The sequence below is a fragment of the Anabrus simplex genome, chromosome 1 (assembly GCF_040414725.1).
Source record: "Anabrus simplex isolate iqAnaSimp1 chromosome 1, ASM4041472v1, whole genome shotgun sequence".
NCBI lineage: Eukaryota > Metazoa > Arthropoda > Insecta > Orthoptera > Tettigoniidae > Anabrus > Anabrus simplex.
This window is the reverse complement of record NC_090265.1, coordinates 659,522,839-659,545,395: the sequence shown is the minus strand read 5'-3', so window position 1 is coordinate 659,545,395 and position 22,557 is coordinate 659,522,839. Positions and strand designations below refer to the sequence as shown.

Here is a 22,557-nt window from a genome sequence, read left to right as displayed (position 1 = left end):
GTGATCCAGTGTCTAATTGAAAATCGACAGATCGATCAGAGAATGAGAGAGGAACGATGATCTTGTGAGAATTCTTGGTAGGAAGAATAAGATTGATCTGATCAACTTCCATGTCTTGGCGGGGCTGTATATGCTTCCGGCGTGCTGCAGGAGTCTTAGCAGGGCGGAGCGAACTCTGACATACAGTCTGAATGTGTCCAAGTTTATTACATCGTTCACAAGTGGCTTTGAAAAAACGACAGTCACGACGTTCATGATGATTGAAACAGCCTCGGCAGGAAGGCAGGAGTTTCGAGTTGCTTTTAGAATTGGGCTTCCTTGTAAAATTACGAGAGGGACCCGTGCGAGAATGCTTGGTAGAGAGCGCCTTGTCTGCGCGGGTCACTGTAGCAGAGGCTTTGTGGGCCTGAGGCGAGACTTGAGCAACTTCGTGTGGAGAAGCTATGGCTGCAGCAGTCTTGGTAGTAAGCTCATAAACCATAGCAATACGCTGGACGTCTTCTAAAGAAGGGTTACTCTTCTTGACAGCGTCAAAACGTATTTTGTCCTAAGGAGTATGTAAAATTACCATGTCCCGAATGAGAGAATTGGTGTAGGGTGAACCACAACCGTCCTTGGAACATATGAACTGGCAGGGTTTAGCTAGACCTCGCAATTCAGTTATCCATTCAGTATGTGTCTGATGGGGTTGCTTTCTGCTGTGAAAAAATTTATAGCGAGCAGCCACTATGTGAGGAGCTTTGGCATAGTGTTCAGTGAGACGGGCCAAAAGCTGTGCGAATGGTACCTCAGAGAGGTGTTCTTCTGGACTTAATTTACGTAGTAATTCACACGTAGCATTGCCAACCGAACTAAGAAATAGTGCTCGGCGGCGTTGATCATCGGTGACAGAGTGGCAGATGAAATGCTGTTGTAAGCGGGCTAAATAAACTGACCAGTCTTCCTTAGCCGGATCAAAAGCAGAGAACGGAGGAATAGCTGATGGCTGTGTAGAGACAGAAATAGCTTGAATAGCCTGAATTAAGGCTGTCTGTTGTTGTTGCATAAACTGTGTTGTTGCTGCTGTAAGGCCTGGAATACTGTAGCGAGTTGCTCAGCTGTAGCCATTGCGAGATGCGTGCAATAAAGAGCAAGTATAGCTGTGTGTCAGAACTGGTTGGATGCGAGACCCTGACCGGTATAGCGGGGAGTGAGAGAGAGAGCAAGCAAACACGCTGGAGCGTGCCACACAGGTGGAGCGCACGACAGAGAGCTGTGGAATGTCGGCTGATGTTCCGGAGTGTGAAGAAGTGTAATAGCTTCACTTGAGAAAAGCGAACTGCTGTGATAGGTCGTACGGGCGCCAATGTCGAATGATGATAGTTACGTAGTATAATGTCACTGTGCCCATGAGTGGACAATATCCCGCAAGAGTTTGTTGGTCTGTTGCAAATGAGTTGATAACCGAATGGACACAGGCTTGCACTTTGTTTCGACCGAGTGGGCGACACACTGAGCACTGATTGACTTCGTCGCCAAGGTATAAGTGTCGGAGGGCACAGAGTTGGCTGTATCTCGGTGTGAAGGAGTGGATGACGGGGCCTATAAAGTTCGTGCTGTGTCTCGTCACCACTGAGTGTCGATTGGCGCAGATGAATTGCAAGTTTGGTATCCCGTCGCCCCAGAGTTGGCGACTGGGGCCGATGAAGTGTAGTTTTTTTTTTTTTTTTTTTTTTTTTTTTTACCTCGTTGCCACAGAGTTGTGTTGTAAACAAGGTTGGGTTTACAAAAAGCACAACTTCTTTATTTGCTTCACATGTAAAATTACAATATTTACACTAACAAAACTGAAAGTTATCTCGAAGCAAATTGAACTATGAATTTGGAGAAAGAGTCTGTCTTTGTACACTATATACACGTTGGAGTATTCACGTTCACTACTATTTCGGAAAGATAGTCCTTGTGACATGAAAAGTTCTTGATAGTCGAAAACTATCAGAAGCACTGACGTAAATATCTCAGAGTGTCCTTCCTTGTTGAAGTGTCTGAGTTCATTAACGTAAGTTCAATGACTGAAGAGTTCCTACTTAGCGAAACTAAGTCGATAATGGGAGCTGCATTAGTTAGGGAATGATAGAGGCATATAATGGTAAGACTGGGCATGGACAGCGGAATAGGCAAGAGGAGCGGTGACCCGAGGTGAGACCTCTTACTGCCAGAAATTCAGTCCACCTGGCCGAAGCACATTTTCAAGAGGAGTAGCCTCCGTGCTCGACGTAGGGTGTATTCTGGAGCTGGACACCGGGGTCAGTGGGCGTCTGGACAGGCTAGGAGCTCCTTTATATAGCACACACGACATTCCAGGCACGCGCACTGAGGGCTGCGCGTCGAGGCTCGAAGAATAACACACTGGCACGCGTGTAGCTGGGTGGCGGATCGAGAAGGGAGCGACGGACATACAACACCTCGGGCACTTGTTTTTCCTCTCTCTACGTACACACTTGAGTATTCTGTAAGTCCACTGGAGTCCTGCTGGTCCTGCAGCCTTGATAATTTCTTAGGGTACTTCATCTATTCCCACAGTTTTTCACATCTTCATCTTTTTAGCTGCCCTTTCCACCTTTCTCATTGTAATGTGTGATTCTTTGTCTCTTACTACTTCTATTCCTGTTGCCTGGATACCTTCACCACATGTCTGGTTTCTCATGTTCAGCATTTTACTGAAATATTCTTTCTATCTGTTCATTATCTCTTCTGGTTTTATCAGTATTACTCCTTTATTCTTTACAAATCCTGTGTTCACCATTTCATTCCTGCAGTTTCTTATAATTCCAAATAATAACTGTTTCTCACAGTTCAAATCTTCCTTTACTTCCTGGGTGAATGTTTCCCAACTTTTCTTCGGCTATTACTTTTTGCAAATTCTTTTTGCTTCCATATATTTGGCTCTACTCTCTTCAGTCTTTTGTGTCTTTCCTTCCTTCCAAATTTTCTTCTTTTCCTTTACTTTATCTTTCACTCTTATCATTTCATATCTTTTCTACCTTTCTTGATGTTCTGCCACATGTTTTCTCTGCACACCTTACAAATGCGCTCTCAAAATTATTCCATTCCTGTTCAACATGACTAATATCTGTCCTTGGTATCAGTTTTTGTAATTTTTTCCTGAACTTTTCATGAACATCCTTTTCCTTCATTCTCCAGACCCTAATCTTTCTTTCTCTTTTTTATTGTAGTTTTGTGATCTTGCCTACTTTTAACTTTGCTATCACTGCTCTATGGTCACCCCCAAAGGCTTCCTCAGGCATACCTGTAACATCCTAAGAACTTTCTGATGTCTTTTTTCCAGTAATATGTATTCAGTCAACATTTTTGTTCTTCTGTCTCCCCATTCATACCAGGTAAATCTTCTGGCTATTTTTCTTCCTGAACCAAGTGTTTCCTATTATTACTTAGTTCCTCTGGCAGAAGTCCATTAACATATTCCCTTCTTGATTCTTGTTGCCATATCAATATGGCCCCAGAATCTCTTCTCTTCCCAGTCTCTCCCTTCCCACTTGCACATTCAGATCTCTTTCATGTCTTCTATGTATTTCTCCACTTCTTCAAGGAATTTTTCTGTATTCTCTTCTTGATTTCCGGTTTGTGGAGCATATAATTAGAACAGATCTTGTATTCCTAACTCAAACTGTATCTTTGTTATGATCATTCTGTCATGGATCTTCTTCACTTTATTTAACACTAAGTAATTTTGCCCTGCTAGGATCATCTTCTGGCCCACGTGTAATCACTATACATAGATGAGAGATACAACTGAGGCTGTTAGCCTCAGAGGAATTACTTTTGCAGCCGCTCCGAACACGGAGATCGGATGCTCTCCTGAGCTGCCCACTGTGGGTTGACACACTCAGAGTATGTTTGATACTTGCCCCAACAGGGTTCAGGTATACTTTAATTTACTTCACAAATTCCAAGTACTGGGCTGCCTCCTCCGCCATTTACGATTTTCCATACTCCGTAGATGCCATTGAGGTCTTCACTTATATAGTTGGGGACAAAACATGATGACCTCAGTTCCTGGAAGCAAGCTGAAAGCCAGTAGTCAATCACATCCTGCACCCTGCTGGGTTAACGAGCTCTAAGTGATCATTGTTTGCTTTGGAGAGGCTGCCAAACCACTTTCTTCCTCATTCTCTGTAGTATTTACCCTTTCTTCATGTAGAGTGCAGTAGCCGATTTGGCAACTCTGGCTGCAGTAGAGGTAGTAAATCCTATAAGTTGCTAATAGACACAGAGCTGCCGCTGGAAAGTAGTGTGAGGCAAGGTCGTCATGATTTGTCCCCAACTATATCTCTGAGCTGGAACTCGTACCAGATGTTACACACTGGGTCAGTGTGCTCTAGAACTCACTAGGGCTGGGTTGCCGTGTTCTGAAGTAGAGCTGCCTCAAAGAGGGTCTGTACCCACTACCCATCTGACCTTTATTGAAAGAAACTGGGATCAGTACAAATACATTGGTGTGTTGCGCGGGATAATTTGACCTGTAATGTATCCAAATGCTATGGATGGGGTAGTGACCCCATATACAGTGCTTTAACTCATTAGTAGCTACTGTATACTGCTTCCAGAAGACTTCTTACTCTCACCACAGCTCAAATTTGAACCTTACTGAGCATTTGTGAAATCATCTTGGATGAGAAAAGGCCAAGTAGCAGCCATTTATAGTAAAGAAGAACTTAAGAATATTCTCTTGAATGGATGGTCAGAAATTTTGCCTGAAATGACGAGAAATTGAAAGTTGGAACAGTACATTCAATGCCGAATCATCTGGAAGGTGTCATCCATGCTTGTATGCATGATATTGAAACATAAGTACAGAGAGCTTTTATATCATACAGTGGCATACTGTGCCAATACTTTGTTTTGCAGTGAGAAAATTGATTTTCATGTGTAAATACTTATTTTGTGTTATTGTTGTGATTTCAGTCAGAGTTATTTAGTTCTACATTATGTTAAAGAATAAACATATTATTTTCTTAAAATTTTTCTTAATACGGATCGTATGTAAAAACATTGAGTGTGCCAGTTGCCTTGGAGCCAGTGTATTTCTTCTATAAGAAAGAATAATTAATTTGCTAAATAGACATTTGAACAACTTTTTTGTGTGTGCGTGCGTGCACACGTGCGCGTGCATATGTGTGTGTGTGTGTGTGTGTGTGTGTGTGTGTGTGTGTGTGTGTGTGTAGGTAGATTTAAGTATGTCACTGGAGTGGTTTGTGTGAAGGTTTGAAAATAATTCATTTATTTAAATCAAGATATTTTATTGTAGGGAATGCATCAATAGGGTGTGTGAAGCTGCAGGACTGAAGACTGCTGATAAGAAAAGGAAGGTAATAATTCATTACTGAATGTTGTTAAAGTACATAAAATATAAAAAAGTTGTGCTCTACTGTGTGTCGTTCAAACCTAGCGTTCTTTGATTTATTTATTGATGAAATAAGGCGAGAGACTGCTTGAAAGCACCATGGCGAACAAAGTGCTATTCGATGGGGAGCTGTCAGTATTAATGGGGCTTGAAAAATACAGTCGAACTGGCTGTGTCAGCAAAGAGGATGCTTGGATGTATTAGGAGTTATTAATAAATAAATATAATAATACTAATAATAATAATAATAATAATAATAATAATAATAATAATAATGTGTGGCCTCCGGAGATGCGTGGTGCAGGTCTTTCGAACTGATGCCATATAGGTGACCTGCACATCTGTGAAGATGGGGGTCCTACCTAAGATGAATTCTAATGCTGGAAATGACACATACATCCATCCCCGAACCAGACGAATGAAGTAATGAAGTTAAAACCCTTGACCCATCTGGGATCGAATCCGGGAACCCTTATGATAAATGTAAGGAATTTATTACTTTTCCACCTATTCAATACAACTCAAAATGTTGAAGTTAGAGATAAATCCTCATTGAAATAGAGTTGGGACATGTTTCGCCCTTTCCTATGGGGCATAATCAGCTGTATCATTACCTCAAACCATATCAGGTACCTGGTTAAAATTGATCTAAATTCTACTACAAAATTGAATTAATTAAAAAACTTCCAAACCATATCAGGTACCTTGTATAAAATTGATCTAAAATACAATAAAAAAATTCCAAACCATATCAGGTAAAAAGCAAAGTCATCTCCGTACAGTCCATGAAGGCCCTTGGAGGGGTGGGAGGTAAAGGCTTCCACTATCCTTAACTTCGACACTTGATGGGGTAGAGTGGTTAGCTCTACGCTCGGCTGCCTTTGCCGCCAGGAATTTTTTTTTTGCTAGTTGCTTTACGTTGCACCGAGACAGATAGGTCTTATGGCGACGATGGGATAGGAAAGGGCTAGGAGTGGGAAGGAAGCAGCCGTGGCCTTAATTAAGGTATAGCCCCAGCATTTGCCTGGTGTGAAAATGGGAAACCACGGAAAACCATTTTCAGGGCTGCCGACAGTGGGGTTCGAACCTACTATCTCCTGAATACTGGATACTGGCCGCACTTAAGCGACTGCAGCTATCGAGCTCGGTCTGCCAGGAATTAACCTGGTACTCACTTTTGGTGTAGGCTGAGTGAACCTCAGGGCCATGTGCACCTCCGGAAGTGGAAATCTCATTTCTTAAATTTTACGACCTCCTGATGGGGATACAAGCCCACGTCCTTCCGGGCGAACCGAAGACGTCTTTACCGCCTCGGCCAGGCAGCCCCTAAACCATATCAGGTACCTTGTATAAAATTGATCTAAAATTGAATACATTAAAAACTTCACTTAAAAAAGCTGTCATTATATGAATAGCTTGATTTAGGTACAAGAGAGAATTAACAATATTGATGACCTAGAGCCATTGTTGAATATGAAATGAAAGTTTAAAGACACTGTTACAAAGTGATGAAAATTGGTATAGCCCCTTTCAGAGCTGGAAAAAAAAACTGGCGGTGTGAATTTTTGTTTGTACATCAAAAACTGACTAAAATGCTCTTAAATACATATTTTTTAAGTTTATTCTACAAAATAAAAATTAACATCTGAAAGAAAGCACCCGCACAATTGTGCGTGTCAGGATTTGATTCACTACTTACAAAAAAAGAAAAATTACCTCAATGCATGTGAATATACATATGTACATGATCAAATTTTCTATTTTACAGTGGGGAATAATTTAAAACAATTAAATCGTTCAAACACAAGAAAACATTACATTTTTTACACTGAGGACGAGTTTTGCTTTTACTGCCCTTTTGGTGGCAGTACCTTTTGTCAGACCTGAAAGAAAACTGGAGGTGTGAATTTTTGTTTGTATGTCAAAAACTTACTAAAATGCTCTCAAATACATGTTTTTATAGTTTATTTTACAAAATAAGAACTATCGGCTGAAAAACAGAACCCACACAATTGTGCGTGTCAAAACTTAATTCACTACTTACAAAAAATAAAAATTAAAAAATTCAACTCGGTACATGTGAATATACACATGTACATGATCAAATGTTCTATTTTACAGTGTGGAACGATTTTAAACAATTAAAACCTTATATATTACATTTTTCACGTAGAGTAAGAGTTCTTAACATTTAACAACTTATACCACATTTTGAATGCCCCTTTCAACTAGTAAACCAACATCTGAGCACTCTAACAACAGAAGCACACCATCAACATAGAATGTTGTTCAATAGAAGAAGATAATCAATGACATTTCAGCAGTCCTCATAAAAAATTTTTATCAACTATTTAAAATAAGTTCTCGAGTAGAATTACGTCATGAAATGAACGTCTTTCTGTGCTAAGCACACTATCGCTCAACAGATGAAGATGGTCTAATGACATTTCAACAGCCTCATTTAGTTGGTCTCTAATAACCTGTTCATCATAGGTGCTCAAGTAGAACTATGACATAAATACGTCTTCCTGGGCTAGTTAAAAAACCTTATTCACTACTTTTGAATAAAACTATATCAAGTACACATGCCAAGGTCCAACATTATGAAAATTGGCACAGTGTTGGAATGCATTTCCTTATTATTTTGTACAGAATCATTTGCATGTTCTATACCCATTTTCATCATTTTGTAACAGTATCTTCAAACTTTCATTTCATATTCAACATTGGCTCTAGGTCATCAATATTGTTAATTCTGTCTTGTACCTAAATCAAGCTACTCATATAATGACGGCTTTTGTTTGAAGTTTTTAATGTATTCAGTTATGTAGTAGATTTTAGATCAATTTTATACAAGGTACCTGATATGATTTGGAAGTTTTTAAAATGTATTTTAGATCAATTTTATACAAGGTACCGTATATGGTTTGGAAGTTTTTTAATGTATTCAATTTTGTAGTAGATTTTGGATCAGTTTTAATCAGGTACCTGATATGGTTTGAGGTAATGATATGGCTGATGATGCCCCATATAAAGGACGAAACATGTCCCAACTCTCATTTTAATGAGGATTTATCTCTAATATTTTGAGTTGTGTTGAATAAGTGGAAGAGTAATAAATTTCTTACATTTATCATAAGATACTTTCAATACAGATTCGCAATGATTTTCATTACTTGTAAACTGGGAACCCTTGTACCAAAGGCCAGCATTTAGCCATGGAACTGGACTTAGGGTTAATGATGTTCGGGTAAGTGGAGATAACAGGGAAGAGAGAGCAGATTATAAAGTGTTCTTAACGTATGTTAAGAAGGGAAGGGCAGGTAATGGGGTAGGACTGTTCATCAGGAATTCTGTTGCATGCAGCATACTGTAGTTTTTGTCAGGCATGTAAATGAGCAAATGATGTGGGTAGATTTAGCAGTTGGAGGAATTAGGATGAGAATTGTGAGGGTAGAATGTGGTAGAAGGAATAAATAGAGAATAATAAAATAAAATAAAGTACAATAAAAGACATCCAGGATAAAATAGATCAGTGCTGAAGAATGGGAAGAAAAAACCACAGAATGATAATAGTGTTCATAACCGGTGTACACACTTTATGAAAGTATGACACTAAATACACTGCCTGGAATGAACCATCGGGTGATGAGGAACGTACGAATTTGGAAAACACCAAAACAAAATAACAATAGTGATGATGATGCTTGTTGTTTTAAGGGGCCTAACATCGAAGGTCATCGGCCCCAATAACAATAGTGAGAGGATAGGGAAGAAAACTACCTACCTAAATTCATAATGGTTGGCAACCTTGCATTAGTTAATAGCTAGTGTGTCTGTTGAAATTGTTAGGAATTAGTGCACTATTGGTCAGTATTTGCGTGTGTATATGATGTGTTACAACTGCATTCCCCTTCAACTTTTACAACTACCATATCACTTGTCTCGTGATGCACTGCAAAGTGCGTTTTTTAAATTTGCAATTTTAAGTGGCCTTCTGACCTCAACTTGGCAGGGTCGATCCTGGCTCATTCTGCTCATTCTGGTGGTATTTGAAGGAGCTCGAATACTTCAGCCTTGTGTCGGTAGATTTACTGGCATGTAAAGCAAATAACATTATTATTAATTTTCAGTGGAAGATTTTAGATATATCATCATCATCATCTTTTTCATTACCCTTGTCCAGCTCCTGCTAGGTTGGGGTGTTGATGGTATACCATAACTGACTTATGGATGTTAAATAGTTAGAATTCCAAAGTTATAGTTTTTAGATAATTTTAAGTAGATAGAAATGCTATTATTTGAATAGGTTCAGAAATGCTAAGTGATATTAAATTATGAGCTGAAGGAGAGAATTTATGTTCTCGAAACATGTATTCATGTGTTAATATAGACAATAATAAACATTGTACTTGCTAAGTATTTACAAGGCAGATCCAAAGGAAAAGCACATTTGTTGATATCGGTCAATGCAGACCAACAGCGACCAATATGGTTAAAATCATAGATTCTGTGTGGACTTTGCTTTACTATGAATTTAATGGCGACTTGAAAGCATGCAGAAGGTTCCATTAATCCTGAGAAGGGTCTTGAGTTGGATCTGGCATTACTATCATGTACTGTACTGGCCTGCTCTATTTTATCTTTCCTATCAAGTTAGAAGTGTGGTTATGAAATTGAAAGTACAACATGATTTTTGTTTCTAGGTATTCAGAAAAGTTTTCTGTAACTCAGATACTCACTCTGAATTCTCACTGTTTTTGTCGCCCACATTCTTGTGTTCAGTTCAAGAAGTAGTTTTCCTGCAAGTTGCACCTTCAGAGACACATGCTTACTCATACACGAGAGCGATCATTTTTCTTGTGATCAATGCTGTAAGAAGTTTTCTTGGAAGTATATTCTTCGACAAAACCTGCTCGCCCTTCATCGAGAGCGTTCCCTTTGATAATATGACTTTCTATTTCATTATATAATGGGCCTGTGTGGTCATGGAGGGTAAATTTTTGTTTCTTTTTCAAGTCTTTAGTTGTTTTTGTACAATTTCTCGTGCTGTGTTCCCTCTCTGTCCAATTAATTCATATTTTCCTTTTTTTATTGATATCGGTAATTTATTATAAATTTGTTTACTTCTTGATTGTAAAGTTTGTACTGCCGTCTCTAAGGTCAGAGCTACATTAACAGGGATTCTCACTGTTTTTGTTTTTGATATTTTGAACAATTGGGCCAACTTATTCTTACGTTTGTCTGTATTTGCATTTAAGCATGAGGAGATTCAAGCTTAACTAAATTAACTGTTGTAACATTTAGAAAAGTTCTTGACTACCTTTTCTTGGCCCTTCACTCTCTTATTTTTCTGTAGACATTTGCATTGATATGTCCCATTGCAGCTTCTTAAATGTTGATTCTTGTTAGCTAATTGAAGAACCATTTTCTTTCCCAAATAAGGTCGAGAAGAGGGTGCAGCGTGCTATAGCAGAGCAGCCTCTTATGGAGCATGCTGGAGCTAATGTGAATTTGACTATCTCAAGTTGTAGTCTAGTTCTAACAGCATTAGAATCAGGTCGTGTCATAGCTGGACATGACATGCCTCGCATTTCATTTGCTTCAGGGGGAGACACGGTAAGGATAATATTTAGGTACTGGTACATGCTATAGAAATACAGTAATAGTGATAGCATTTGAAATTTATTTTGACCTGTACTAAAGTCCGTGAAATGTCGCATCAGTACTGGTGTATCTTGTATATACTGAATGAAGAAATTTAATGGATTTTATTACCAAGGTAAAGGCTATTTTGAACTGTACAATCCGCTTCGACTATGTTAAGTTGTAGCCTAGCTCTGACAGCAATCTTCTGTTTGTAGAATTATGGTTAGCCTATTTTGGTTTGTCCTAATGTATCTTAAGAGGAATGAGGGAGTGGAATAATTTAACCAGTAGAGATGTTTGATAAATTTCCGACACTGAAATCTCTTAAGAAAAACCTATCAAAACAGTTAGTAGGGATAAATATTTAATTTTCATGGCTGCATTGTACATGAAATAAACTATCAACTTACTAGATCATATTTAGTACATATAGTACAATATCGAAGAGATGTTCAATACGGAACAAAAATGGCCAGCCGAATAACATTGGGATTTGAACTCGTAACGTTCTTACCACAGTTGAGCAGTGCTGGCCTAGGTCATATTTTTTCTGTTGGAAAAGAACTTAGCTACAGCTATTACTGTCAGCATAACTGCAGAACGAGCAAGTCTCCTGTTGTGGGTTAAATCAGTGAATTAGCTACTTGCGTAGCTTAGTTCCTTTCTAAAAGAAAGTTATGGGTTTGGATCCCACTGGTGTCCGGTTGGCCATTTTTGTTCTAACATCTGTTTGATATGTAAAGATATGTTTGAACCCTTGAACCATTGGTTGTTATATCTTGGGAAACTATGTGCACTCCATGCAGTGCTTTTGTTATGTGCATATTCTTGCTGGGGAAATGGGAACTATAATTTACAGTATATACAATTTTTAAAATCACTGTTAACAATCTGTGTAAATTATATTACATATATTATTAGTGTAGGCCGAGAATGTTTTGGTTTCTTTTATTACTGTGTTTCTCATTGTCTTCAGTGTGTTGTGGATACATTCGACTATGTCATCTGTTAATATTACATACTTTCAGTATATGTTGAAAATGAGGACATGAATAGCAACACACCAATAGGACAAACACAATGAAAAGCAAGTGTAGGAAGAGGGAACAAAAGAAGACAAGGACACTTGAAAACACAAAAGAACAAGGACAGTTTGCACATCTTCATACACTGCCTTCTTTAAATAGTTATGCTCTCTCCTCATCAATCCTTGTTCTTCTACATCCATATTTTCCCAGACCCATGACAACTCATTTCTGCTTCCCGCTAGATCAGGAGGATGGGCATTGGGCCATCTTGTAAGATAAGAAGAAAGCTGGATAGACAAGTAAGATAAAGATAAATTCACATGGTAAAAGATTTGGAACACAGTACTGACTAATCATTGTGTTCGTCCTTTTATATGTATTTCTCTGTATTTGTAAAAAAATGTTTCTTTATAGGATACCTTGGACTTCGTTGCGTATGTTGCTAAAGACTTGAAAGATTGGCGAGCATGCTATGTGTTGGAGTGTGGAGGCGGGTTGGCTCAAGATGTCATCACCACAATAGGACAGGCCTTTGAATTGAGATTCAAGGAGTTCCTCACACGTCCTGCTAGCATTACGTAGGTATTATTAGCCTGTATGATTATTTTGTTTTTTTTCCCTGTGTTTGTTGGAATGATGGAATTTCCACTGGAAGAAATTTTTTTCTTCTTCAATATTGACCTACCTCTCCTCACAGTGAACTGCCATTCTGTTCCTTTGTGAATTTCCTGGAGTACTAATTGAGCAGTCATTGGTGAGTTTGGGCCTTACAGATATATAGATTCCTAGAATGTATGTATGTTCAGTCCGTCAGCGATTCCGCTGGTGGGATCCTCAACAGCTCTGCCATCAGCTGTCATAGATGGCCTAGGCATCACTGAAGAGGCGTACTAGGGAAATGAGAAGTGAGGTAGTTTCCCGTTGCTTTCCTCACATTTCTAGAATAGGATATTACAACAAAACGATTAAGTCTTAACCATTTCCCACCCTTAACGTTGTAGCAGCTCCTATGTTGACACTACCTACATGTTTTGTATTTGCATATTCATCCCATTTAACATGTCTTTTCAGAGCTCTCAGCATACAAATAGGTTCACAGATGTATGGTAGTTTATTTTCCAGAATTAATTATTTTAACCATAATGTCCGTATGGACTCAAAATTAATCACACATTAATTTATTTAAACACCTTCAAATATGTGGTTCCACCTTGTCAAAACTGTTAGCAGTTTTTGTTATGTAACTAATGGCCATAGATGTTTCGAGAACTTAGAATGTTTTCTTCTTCAGCAGCATATTAATCACCAATATTCTCTTGGACTTGTTACATCACAAAATCATAATTCTTAATTTATGTTTAATACAATAAAATAATTATAAACATTTATAATGATTGCTGAACTGTTCTTGGTTAAATGATTTAAGAAAAAACATCAAATATATCATCATCATCATCATCATCATCATCATCATCATCATCTTCCTTCCAAGTATTTGGCCATGTGTCCCGTTACGGTCTTGCATTTTTCCTTTTTGCAAGACTTGAAAGCAATCAAATGTCCTTCTGATTGCTAGCCAAAAAAAAAAACATCATCATTAAATATATCACCCTATAAAATATAATCATCTATTTCTAATATCAGAATAAAGTTACAAAACAAAAACACATAATTTTTTTTGTTAAGAGTCTACATCTGTATTAAAATTCTGAATAAATGCGTTGAAAGATAAGTATTGGCAGTTCCTACTGTTGACCCTCTCAATCAGTAATTTCTTCATGATCTTTTGCATTCTTTCCCTAGTTCTAAAACACGCAAAGAATGGGTTAAAGTTAATTTCTGAATCTATAATAAATATTCAAATTCAAATGCTGTTAGAAACTTACAGAGAAAGCTGCTTGTCAAATACTTGAAAAAACCAACAAGACCTTATTCTTTATTGATTTGGAGATCATGCGAGTCGGATAAACATATCCTTCTCCTTTAAAACAAGAAAACAAATTCAAATCATCTTATGACAAAATGAAGAGAAGAATTGATTTTATTAGTGAATAGTACTCGTTTAATGATTCAGGCAAAACTTGTTGCATACCGAATCACCTTTAGCCTGCCTTACAAACCACATCAAGTATGGCCTTGCTGCCAGTTGACTGTTGAGAGAGGAGAAACAAGCGGGCGACGGGGAAGTTATTGCTACTAGTTATGTAACTCGTACTAAGAGGAGGAATGGTTCAAAGACCGGGGTTTTGTTAATTGTTGTTTCTTTCTTTTCTTCTTCCTTATGTATTAATCTGCTAATTTAAACAAGAAGTTCTTCTCATTAATGAGCTCATTCAAATTTAGTTTGTTGTTGTTATTTTTTTTTTGGCTAAATAGATCCATATGCTTTTCAAAATATCCATAAGTTTTCCTTTATGAACTGTGTGTGATATTTTCAGATCTTTCTCTGTGTCTGTAAATTTATAACAATGTTCGTGCATATGCTCACCCATTGCTGAGAATCTTCTATGTTTAATTGCATTTACATGCTTTTTATATCTAATTTCTAGGCTCCTGCCTGACTGTTCTACTTGTTGTTTTTTGCTATCTTTGCATTTAATACAGTATACACTACTCCTGATTTATGACATTTATTGGTTTTGTTGATTTTAATTAAAGGAACAATTATTATTATTATTATTATTATGATTATTATTATTATTATTATTATTATTATTATTATTATTATTATTATTATTATTATTATTGTCTCTTTTATATGTAATTACTAGAGCTGCCGATCAACTACTAATTTTGATCGGTTAACTGAACAACTTTAATTAATTAATAGAATTTTAATCTGTTTTACACACTATAACTTTGTGAAAAACACCTGGCATAAAACATTTTTTAAATTCGATAGGGCTTATGCTATAAAGACAACATACTTTTTATTTAAAATTTTAAAGGTATTGGTGGCATGCAAGTAATAAAAAATAAAAAAGCAGTTATGTTTATATTTTAAATGTATTTCAATATTGGTAATTTATTGGTACAAACGTTTGAAACTGTGAAGTTGACAGTTACCTACAGTCACACACCTCTATGCTCCAGGACTTGAGACATGTCAGTACGTTGACATGTTCAGAACTAATAGGCGCCCTTCTCTTAGTAACAATATCTCCAGCATCACTGAACACTCTCTCGCCAGGATCTGAACTAGCTGGAATGCAAAGCAATTTTTTCGCTATGCGTGCGAGATGTGGAAGTTGGACTGAGTGTGTTTTTCACCATTGCAGAGGGTTTATGAAGTCATCTACCTGTTCCCCCAACGACTTGTAGACTGCAATCTCCATCTCAAGTGATGTCGAACTCAAAACCAAAATGGCATGATCAGAATCCTATTTGTTTTTGTTGGTTTCAAAATTCTGTTTCCTCTTCTTGCTGCGTGGTTTTACTGGCACTTGTACTCTGTCCATGTCCCTCTTCAAAATTCTTTCGCACATGGATTCCCGGTCCATTTTTTCAATACATTTAAGATATTTACAGTTAGGATCAAGAGCAGTAGCTTCCTGGTATGTCTTCAAATTACACCAATCATTTATCCTAGCTATTAAATCTTCTACAAGAGTCCTTTTAAATCTGGCTATGTACCCAGGATCAACATCGGAGCAATGTAAAGATAATTCCAAGTGTGTTACCTCAAGCAATACAACACTACCTGTCACATACTTGCTACCACCAAGGAGGTCTGATAATTGTAAGTATGACTTAAGACAAATCATCTGTCATCTCCCATTCAATTGTTTTAAAAGGTTTGATATTAGAAAAGTGGGTCGATGGGTCGTGTTAAGGCTCGGGAACATGAAATATTTGCTATTCCATCGAGTAACTATTTCCTCTTTTAATTTACAAGCATCAAGGCCTTGTACTTTTAAGTTTTTTATCAAGCTGATTTTATAGATAACGGCTGTGTTTAAAATGTCCCACTATTTTCCTGCACTTTGAAAGTAATATTCCGATAGCAGCATCATTGATAGGTTTATTTAAACTTAAATGTAGAGTGTGGGCTGCACACTGAAAATTGAACTTTGCTCCTTCAACTCCTAGAATGATATCACTTGCATTGTCAGTGCAAACAGCCACTACTTTATCTTCCAAACCCCATTTACAAACTACATCTTCAAACTCTTCAGTGCAGTTAGTGGCATTGTGGCTTTCTGTGACAACTTGTAATGTTGAATTACGATATTCCCAATTTGAATCAATCCAGTGACCTGTAACCCCCAAATAGCTGTGGTTAGATATGGAAGACCAAAAATTCCCCATGAGACTAACAAATTCTGCATGTTTCAGTTCACCTAATAATTTTGACCTTTCTACTTCATACAACTTGTCTTTTTTCTTTTGTTACCGTGTCTCTAGGGGGAAGATGGAAAGTGTAAGAATTGAGAGCTTCCTGTAATACCTCTTGTAGACCATGATCAGAGACAGTGTTGACCAGCTTACTATCCTGCACAATCCACTTCACTAGTTTATTCGTAATTTCAGTTTCTCTATTAAAGGACACAGACTTCACTATAAGGTGCTCCAATGTTGACTGAGAAGATGAACTAGTAATGACATTGATAGACATAAATACACTTTGGACCAAGCTCGATAGCTGCAGTCACTTAAGTGCGGCCAGTATCCAGTAATCGCGAGATAGTGGGTTCGAACCCCACTGTCGGCAGCCCTGAAGATGGTTTTCCGTGGTTTCCCATTTTTACACCAGACAAATGCTGGGGCTGTACCTTAATTAAGGCCATGGCCGCTTCTTTCCCATTCCTAGGCGTTTCCCATCCCATCGTCACCATAAGACATATCTGTGTCGGTATGACGTAAAGCGGGAGAGAAATACACTTTGGAAAGGATGAATATGTTTCAGATGATATTGAAGACTACTTGTACTACCAGTATAACTGAACGATTTTCTGCATTTCTTACAAAACACTGCCTTTCTGTCTGTCACCTTACCACATTCGTTTAGTTTAAATCCGAAACTTTCACAAAGTTTTTCTCTCATCGGTTTTTAAGCCATATTTGTAACTGAAGTTCACAAACACTGAATGTGAATATGTACTGTCTTCTGAATAACAGCCACACACGAACTGAGCTTTAAGTTGTCACTTTTTCTACTGTTTCCTTGTAGCAATTGGTATCTGTCCATTTGCACATTACATGGAAATTTCCCAAAATTCTTCAACTTACCATCAGTCGCGCAGTATCTGTGATATACCCGGGTCTTTCATCACATCATACAGTAGGACCTTTATTTAGCGTTTTTCTAGGGACTGGAATTTTTTAACCTTAAGTGGGGGTTAACCTTAAATCGAGGTTTCAGTAGAAAGCAGACTTTTTCCAGAAATCTTTTCCTGTATTGACAAATTGCATCAACACTCATTATTTACACAATGATAACAATAAAACAAGGACATACGTATCCTACACACTATACTGTAATTACAACTATTTCTGTAGCACTAATTTGTCAGAGATCACAGATTCCCAGCACACTACAAAATTATAACACCCACACCATATTTACACAATGACAACAATATATTGAGCTACTTTGCCTGTATACAGTACATATTTACACAACTGTCAGTATCTCATTTTTTTATTAATCAGAGATGGTAGTCTGCTTTTTAGCACTGTTGGATTTTATGTTCATAATGTCCATTTCCAATTGGTTTAGTCTGTCTATAACAGAGATGTCAACTAACGGGCACATTTGCGTTTCTTTCCACTTCCCAAATCAAGTCCACTTTATCTGCGACACATAGTTTTTCTTTTCGCTGCCATAGTCAACTTCACTAAAACAATGAACTAGAGCAAACTGACATAGAGCTGGATAATCAACGCAAAACACCACAGACGAACTGACGCCAAATTACGTAAACTGACACTATACTCTAATGTTGTGACAGATATACACACTCGAACAGAGCTCAGCCGCGTACTGCGTTCATGCAAGCAAAGCATCGCGAGTGTTTGAACATTGTGTCATCGTTAGTCTTCGGCCGCGGTCGGCCAAGTTCGAGCTCACTCGTGCGTGTAGTGAGGAATCAGTATGGAAGATGATCAATCATGTTGTATAAACACTGGGGTCGAGAGTATGAATATTGATAACGTAGAAACTAACGTGGCCTAAATTTGCCCGTAACGATGGATGAATCAGTGAAGGGATTTTTATTGTAACCGAAGGATATTGTACACGTTAATATAGGAATTTTCGAAGGGTATAATATATTGTCATTACTTCTACTGTACTGCAGTGGCTGCGGCCGGATTGTATCAGAGTCTGACATTTCACTTTAGCGCTACGCGTCCGCGCTCTAAATTCCTCTTATGCCTTGAATCACGCTTAGCAAGCTTATGCCGTCTTTTTCATTCGTTCTTAATGTTTCATAACCATAACAAATAGAAATAAATACTTGCAAATTTTAAAATTTCTTATCGCCAAATGCGGGTTTTGCCGTAATGTTAATTATGTTAAATCAAACATAAAATTGCATTTTTGTATGGCGTAATTTTTGGGACTTGAAATTTCTTCCGTTAAATGCGGGTTTACGTTAAATCGAGGTCATGTAAAATTGGGTTATACTGTATTTCTTAAATGATAAAGCTCCAATGGCCCACGCTTTTCAGTAGCTGCTTATTGCCGCTCTGGGCATTCCCTGTCAGGATTTCCTGTCTTTCTGTCCACATGTTTCCTATTATTTGCATTATATTGTTACGTGCTAGCCCCGTAGTAGCCCCTTTCGGTACATCCAGGAAGGGGCTGATGGCTCACACGACCTGGGATCTCCCAGCCAGCTTGTGGGGTGGGGCTGGCCTTTCCATTTAATGTTTTCGTCAGTCGGCTTACCTGTGAGTTTCTTGGAGATTCAATGGGAATGTTCTGCTTCTAGCAACCTTGTGAAAATTCTGGCTCAAATCACCCGAGCTATTAAAAGGGAGGTTAGCCGCGGACAGTCAGAGTAGGGCTCCACGGTGGAGTCAGTGTGAGACTCAGTGTGTTGGAATTCGGTGGCTGGACTGAGGGCGACAGAGGTGTTGGCTGCCGCTGGTGACCCACCGAGGTCTGAATGATGTGCTGTTGTTGTGGTGTCAGAGAGACCAGTGAGTGGATGGGCTGGAGACGATGGAACGGAAGATTGTACTGTGTGTTTGTGTATTTCTGTAGACTGAGGTTTGGTGTGAGTCGGTGAGGGAAGCCGCTATCGTGAGTGTGAGTGTAAATGGACCTATGTTGATATTTGCTGAGCTGTTTAGTTGTTCACTGCATGCCACTGTGTGTGGAGTCGAACTAACGAACAGTCATCATGTGTCGAGTGGCCCGTAGCCCTGTGTTCAGATCCAGCGGTCTACACGCAGCTGCTGCACGAGGTGTCTGGACTTGGAGAAGTGAGAATAAGGATTAACCGTCTGCAGGAGTAGCAAGGAGTGCACGGCCTGCTGTGCCCTAAGGAAGAGGGGCGTGTAAATAGACAGCAATTAATACGTGTGGCCATTCATAGCTGATTAGAATTGTGTGTGTGTGTGTGCATTTATTGGTTCATCGTGAAATAAATTAGAGTAGTGAAACAGATATAGTTTCGTTACCATTGATGCCTGTACATATAGACATGTAATAGGCTCTTCGAAACTTAAAGAATTTCACGTTATTTTCTTGACATGGCATAAGCTCAAAAGCCTATATCATGACTATAGATGGAGTTTTATTCGTAACAATATCTTGTGGAATACAGCGGGACAGATCATAGTGCGGCATGGCATTCTTGTAAAATTCACAAACAATGAAAGTGAATATATATTGTCTTCCAAATAACAACCCCACCCAAACTAAGCTTCAAGTCGTCACTTTTTCTACTGTTTGTTTCTTTCTGGCAATTAGTATTTGTCCATTAGTACATTTCCTGGAAATACCTTAATGACAGTCCCTTCAAGTACCTTCCCCCCCACCCCTGCCCTTCACCCATTATGCCGCCTGATTGTGTTTTGGTAAAGGTCCGCAAATATACTGCAGTAGCCTGTCCGGTATTTCCTTTCCAATAGTTCGTAAAAGCAATGGTCATAACCCTCATTCTAGAAGAAAGCAATTGATGAGGTTTTATTGCTTTTACCTTTCTGAAATAAAGACTTGAGCATCAGCTTACTTTAATGACCTGTCAATCATATAATAGCTGAGGCTTGCACACCAAATCACAAATAAGATACTCTACCTAGGTTTTGTGCCATGCAAAATTTATTTTTCCTTCACCATACTGTATTTTTAATTGGTTTGATTAATTGGTTGAAGCACATTGATGGGTTAAATCAGATTAATCGGTTAATTGGTTCGATTAATCAGTTAAATCAACAGCTCTAGTAATTATGATGCCATGTCTATTAAAATCTTTCCTAATCAATATAAATGCCTATTGTGAAGTGTAATCATTGCCACACTCTTCTTTTCTTTGCGTTCCTTACTTAAAGAAAGTTGATTTGGGTTTATTACTTCATTGTTTTTTTTATTTTATCAACATAATTCTTGGAATATTCATTATTTGCTGCAGTTTCATAAATTGTCCTCATTTATTTTACAGACTCCTGTCTTCTTAAGGAGATCTTATGTGCTGATTAGACTGTAAAAGGTCACCTTTTCATGTTGCCCCGAATGTTTTGAGTCATTTGTAATAATGCTAGTGAATGATTTCTTTCTCAAAATGTGGTAATCGAAGGCTCTATTGCTTCTCGTTCTTCTGACATCTAAATAGCTTTGTGACCTTTTATCTTCCGATTCCCTTGTAAATTTAATATATCTTTATCTACATTCACAAAATTTAATAGATTATCTGGAACTGTATTCTATATCCTATATCCTATCTCACATGACCTGGGAGATAAAATAAATGCTAAAAACACTGGTAAATGCGGTAGTACTGTCTATCTTTTGGTAAGGCGTTAAAAATGCTTTAAATGTGTTAAGTATTGTTATTTCCACGTAAAAGTTATGTACATCATCTATGTATGTCACTTTACATTTGTTAAGTAATGTTATTTCCGCGTAAAAATTATGTACGTCATCTAAATCCATTATTCTTCACTTTTCACTTTTAGAAAGCTGTTTAGTTTCAATTTATAATTGATACTCCTGCATTGAAGTGCCTTGTGAGAGTAGTGATGTGTCAACAGCAGAACAGCCATTGCAGTACTCAGTAGTGGCTCATTTAGCTAACATACAACCCATGTACTTTCTGTTTACTGGTGTGTTCTGGGTGTTATTGGCACGCTGGTGACTGGATATCATTACGAGTTTCTTTCATGCTAATATTTAGTAATATATCGTTACTGATTAAGTTGGTAGTCAGTCTTTGTCAGTTAATCTCTTCAATTTACGTTTACTTAACCTTTGTTAAAATTCCATTGGGAGTGAAGATGGATGAACCCGGCATTTCTCACAAAAAGCATAAGAAGGGAAAAGCATTGAGAACTGGAGAAAAATATTGTGTTCTCAGCGGTTTTAAGAAGTTTAGTGACGCAATTCCTGGTAGTACTCTTGAAAATGTGACGAGGTTAGTAGGTGCTACTACTGGCTTTTCTAGGACTAGTATTTATCATGCTGGAAAGGAACTTAAAACTGTAGGAACAGTTGTTTCACTGAAAAAATGTCTGAATGAAATGTGTTTAGTGGACAAGTATGATTGTTTCACTAAGGACGCAATTTAGTCAGAAGTTCACAAGTTTTTCTTTAGAAGTGAAATACCAACTGTTGACAAGATCTTAGAGTCTGTGAAGTGTGATGAAACCCTGCGTTCATTTTCGTGTGCAATGCTTCATAGGCTTTTAAAAACTTAATATCAAGTTTATGTCTCGTAGTCACTAACCACTGCTTATTGAGAGGTTGTTGTGAAGACGTTATTTGCGTAAGATAAGAAAGATTCGGGAGGAGGGAAGACCACTTCATTACTTGGATGAGACATACTTGTGCGAAAGTATGGAGTGATAAAACTATCAAATCCAGTAAGGACACATTCTTGAAGGGATTATCAAGCGGCTTAAAGAATCCTTCAGGGAAGGGGAAACGCTTGATAAGTATGCATATCGGCAACGAGAAAGGTTTCGTGGAAGAAGGGTCACCGTGTTTTGAATCTAACTCCACAAAAGACTATCACAAGGAAATGGAGATGTATTCGAAGAATGTTTTTGTGAATGTTCTTACTCGTCTTGAAGCCAAAGGTTAGAATTGAGAAACTGCCCAATCCAGCATGGAAAAAGGGAGATATAATTAAGTTTCTGGACGGGAAGGGAATCCCTTACAAACCGAACAGTGTCAAGTTGGAACTTCTTAATGTCATCCCACAGCATATTAAGGACTCGTGTGGCACGTATTGAGTAGATGATATCGCATTGCAATCGGGAAGGCAAGTTGTAAGGTTACCTCTGTACCATTGTTCTTTAAATCCAATT

General features: G+C 38.1%; 1 protein-coding gene across 4 annotated transcripts in view; it reads left to right on the top strand.

Annotated features, from left to right (window-relative positions):
• Positions 1-22,557, top strand: part of Shc (SHC-adaptor protein) — a 179,903-nt gene that overhangs the window by 47,610 nt on the left and 109,736 nt on the right. For all 4 annotated transcript variants that reach the window (XM_067135813.2, XM_067135812.2, XM_067135814.2 and 1 more), the window contains exons 4-6: positions 5,309-5,369; positions 10,850-11,023; positions 12,496-12,659. In XM_067135813.2, the coding sequence (XP_066991914.2) occupies positions 5,309-5,369; positions 10,850-11,023; positions 12,496-12,659 (399 nt within the window). The remainder of the gene's footprint in view (positions 1-5,308; positions 5,370-10,849; positions 11,024-12,495; positions 12,660-22,557) is intronic.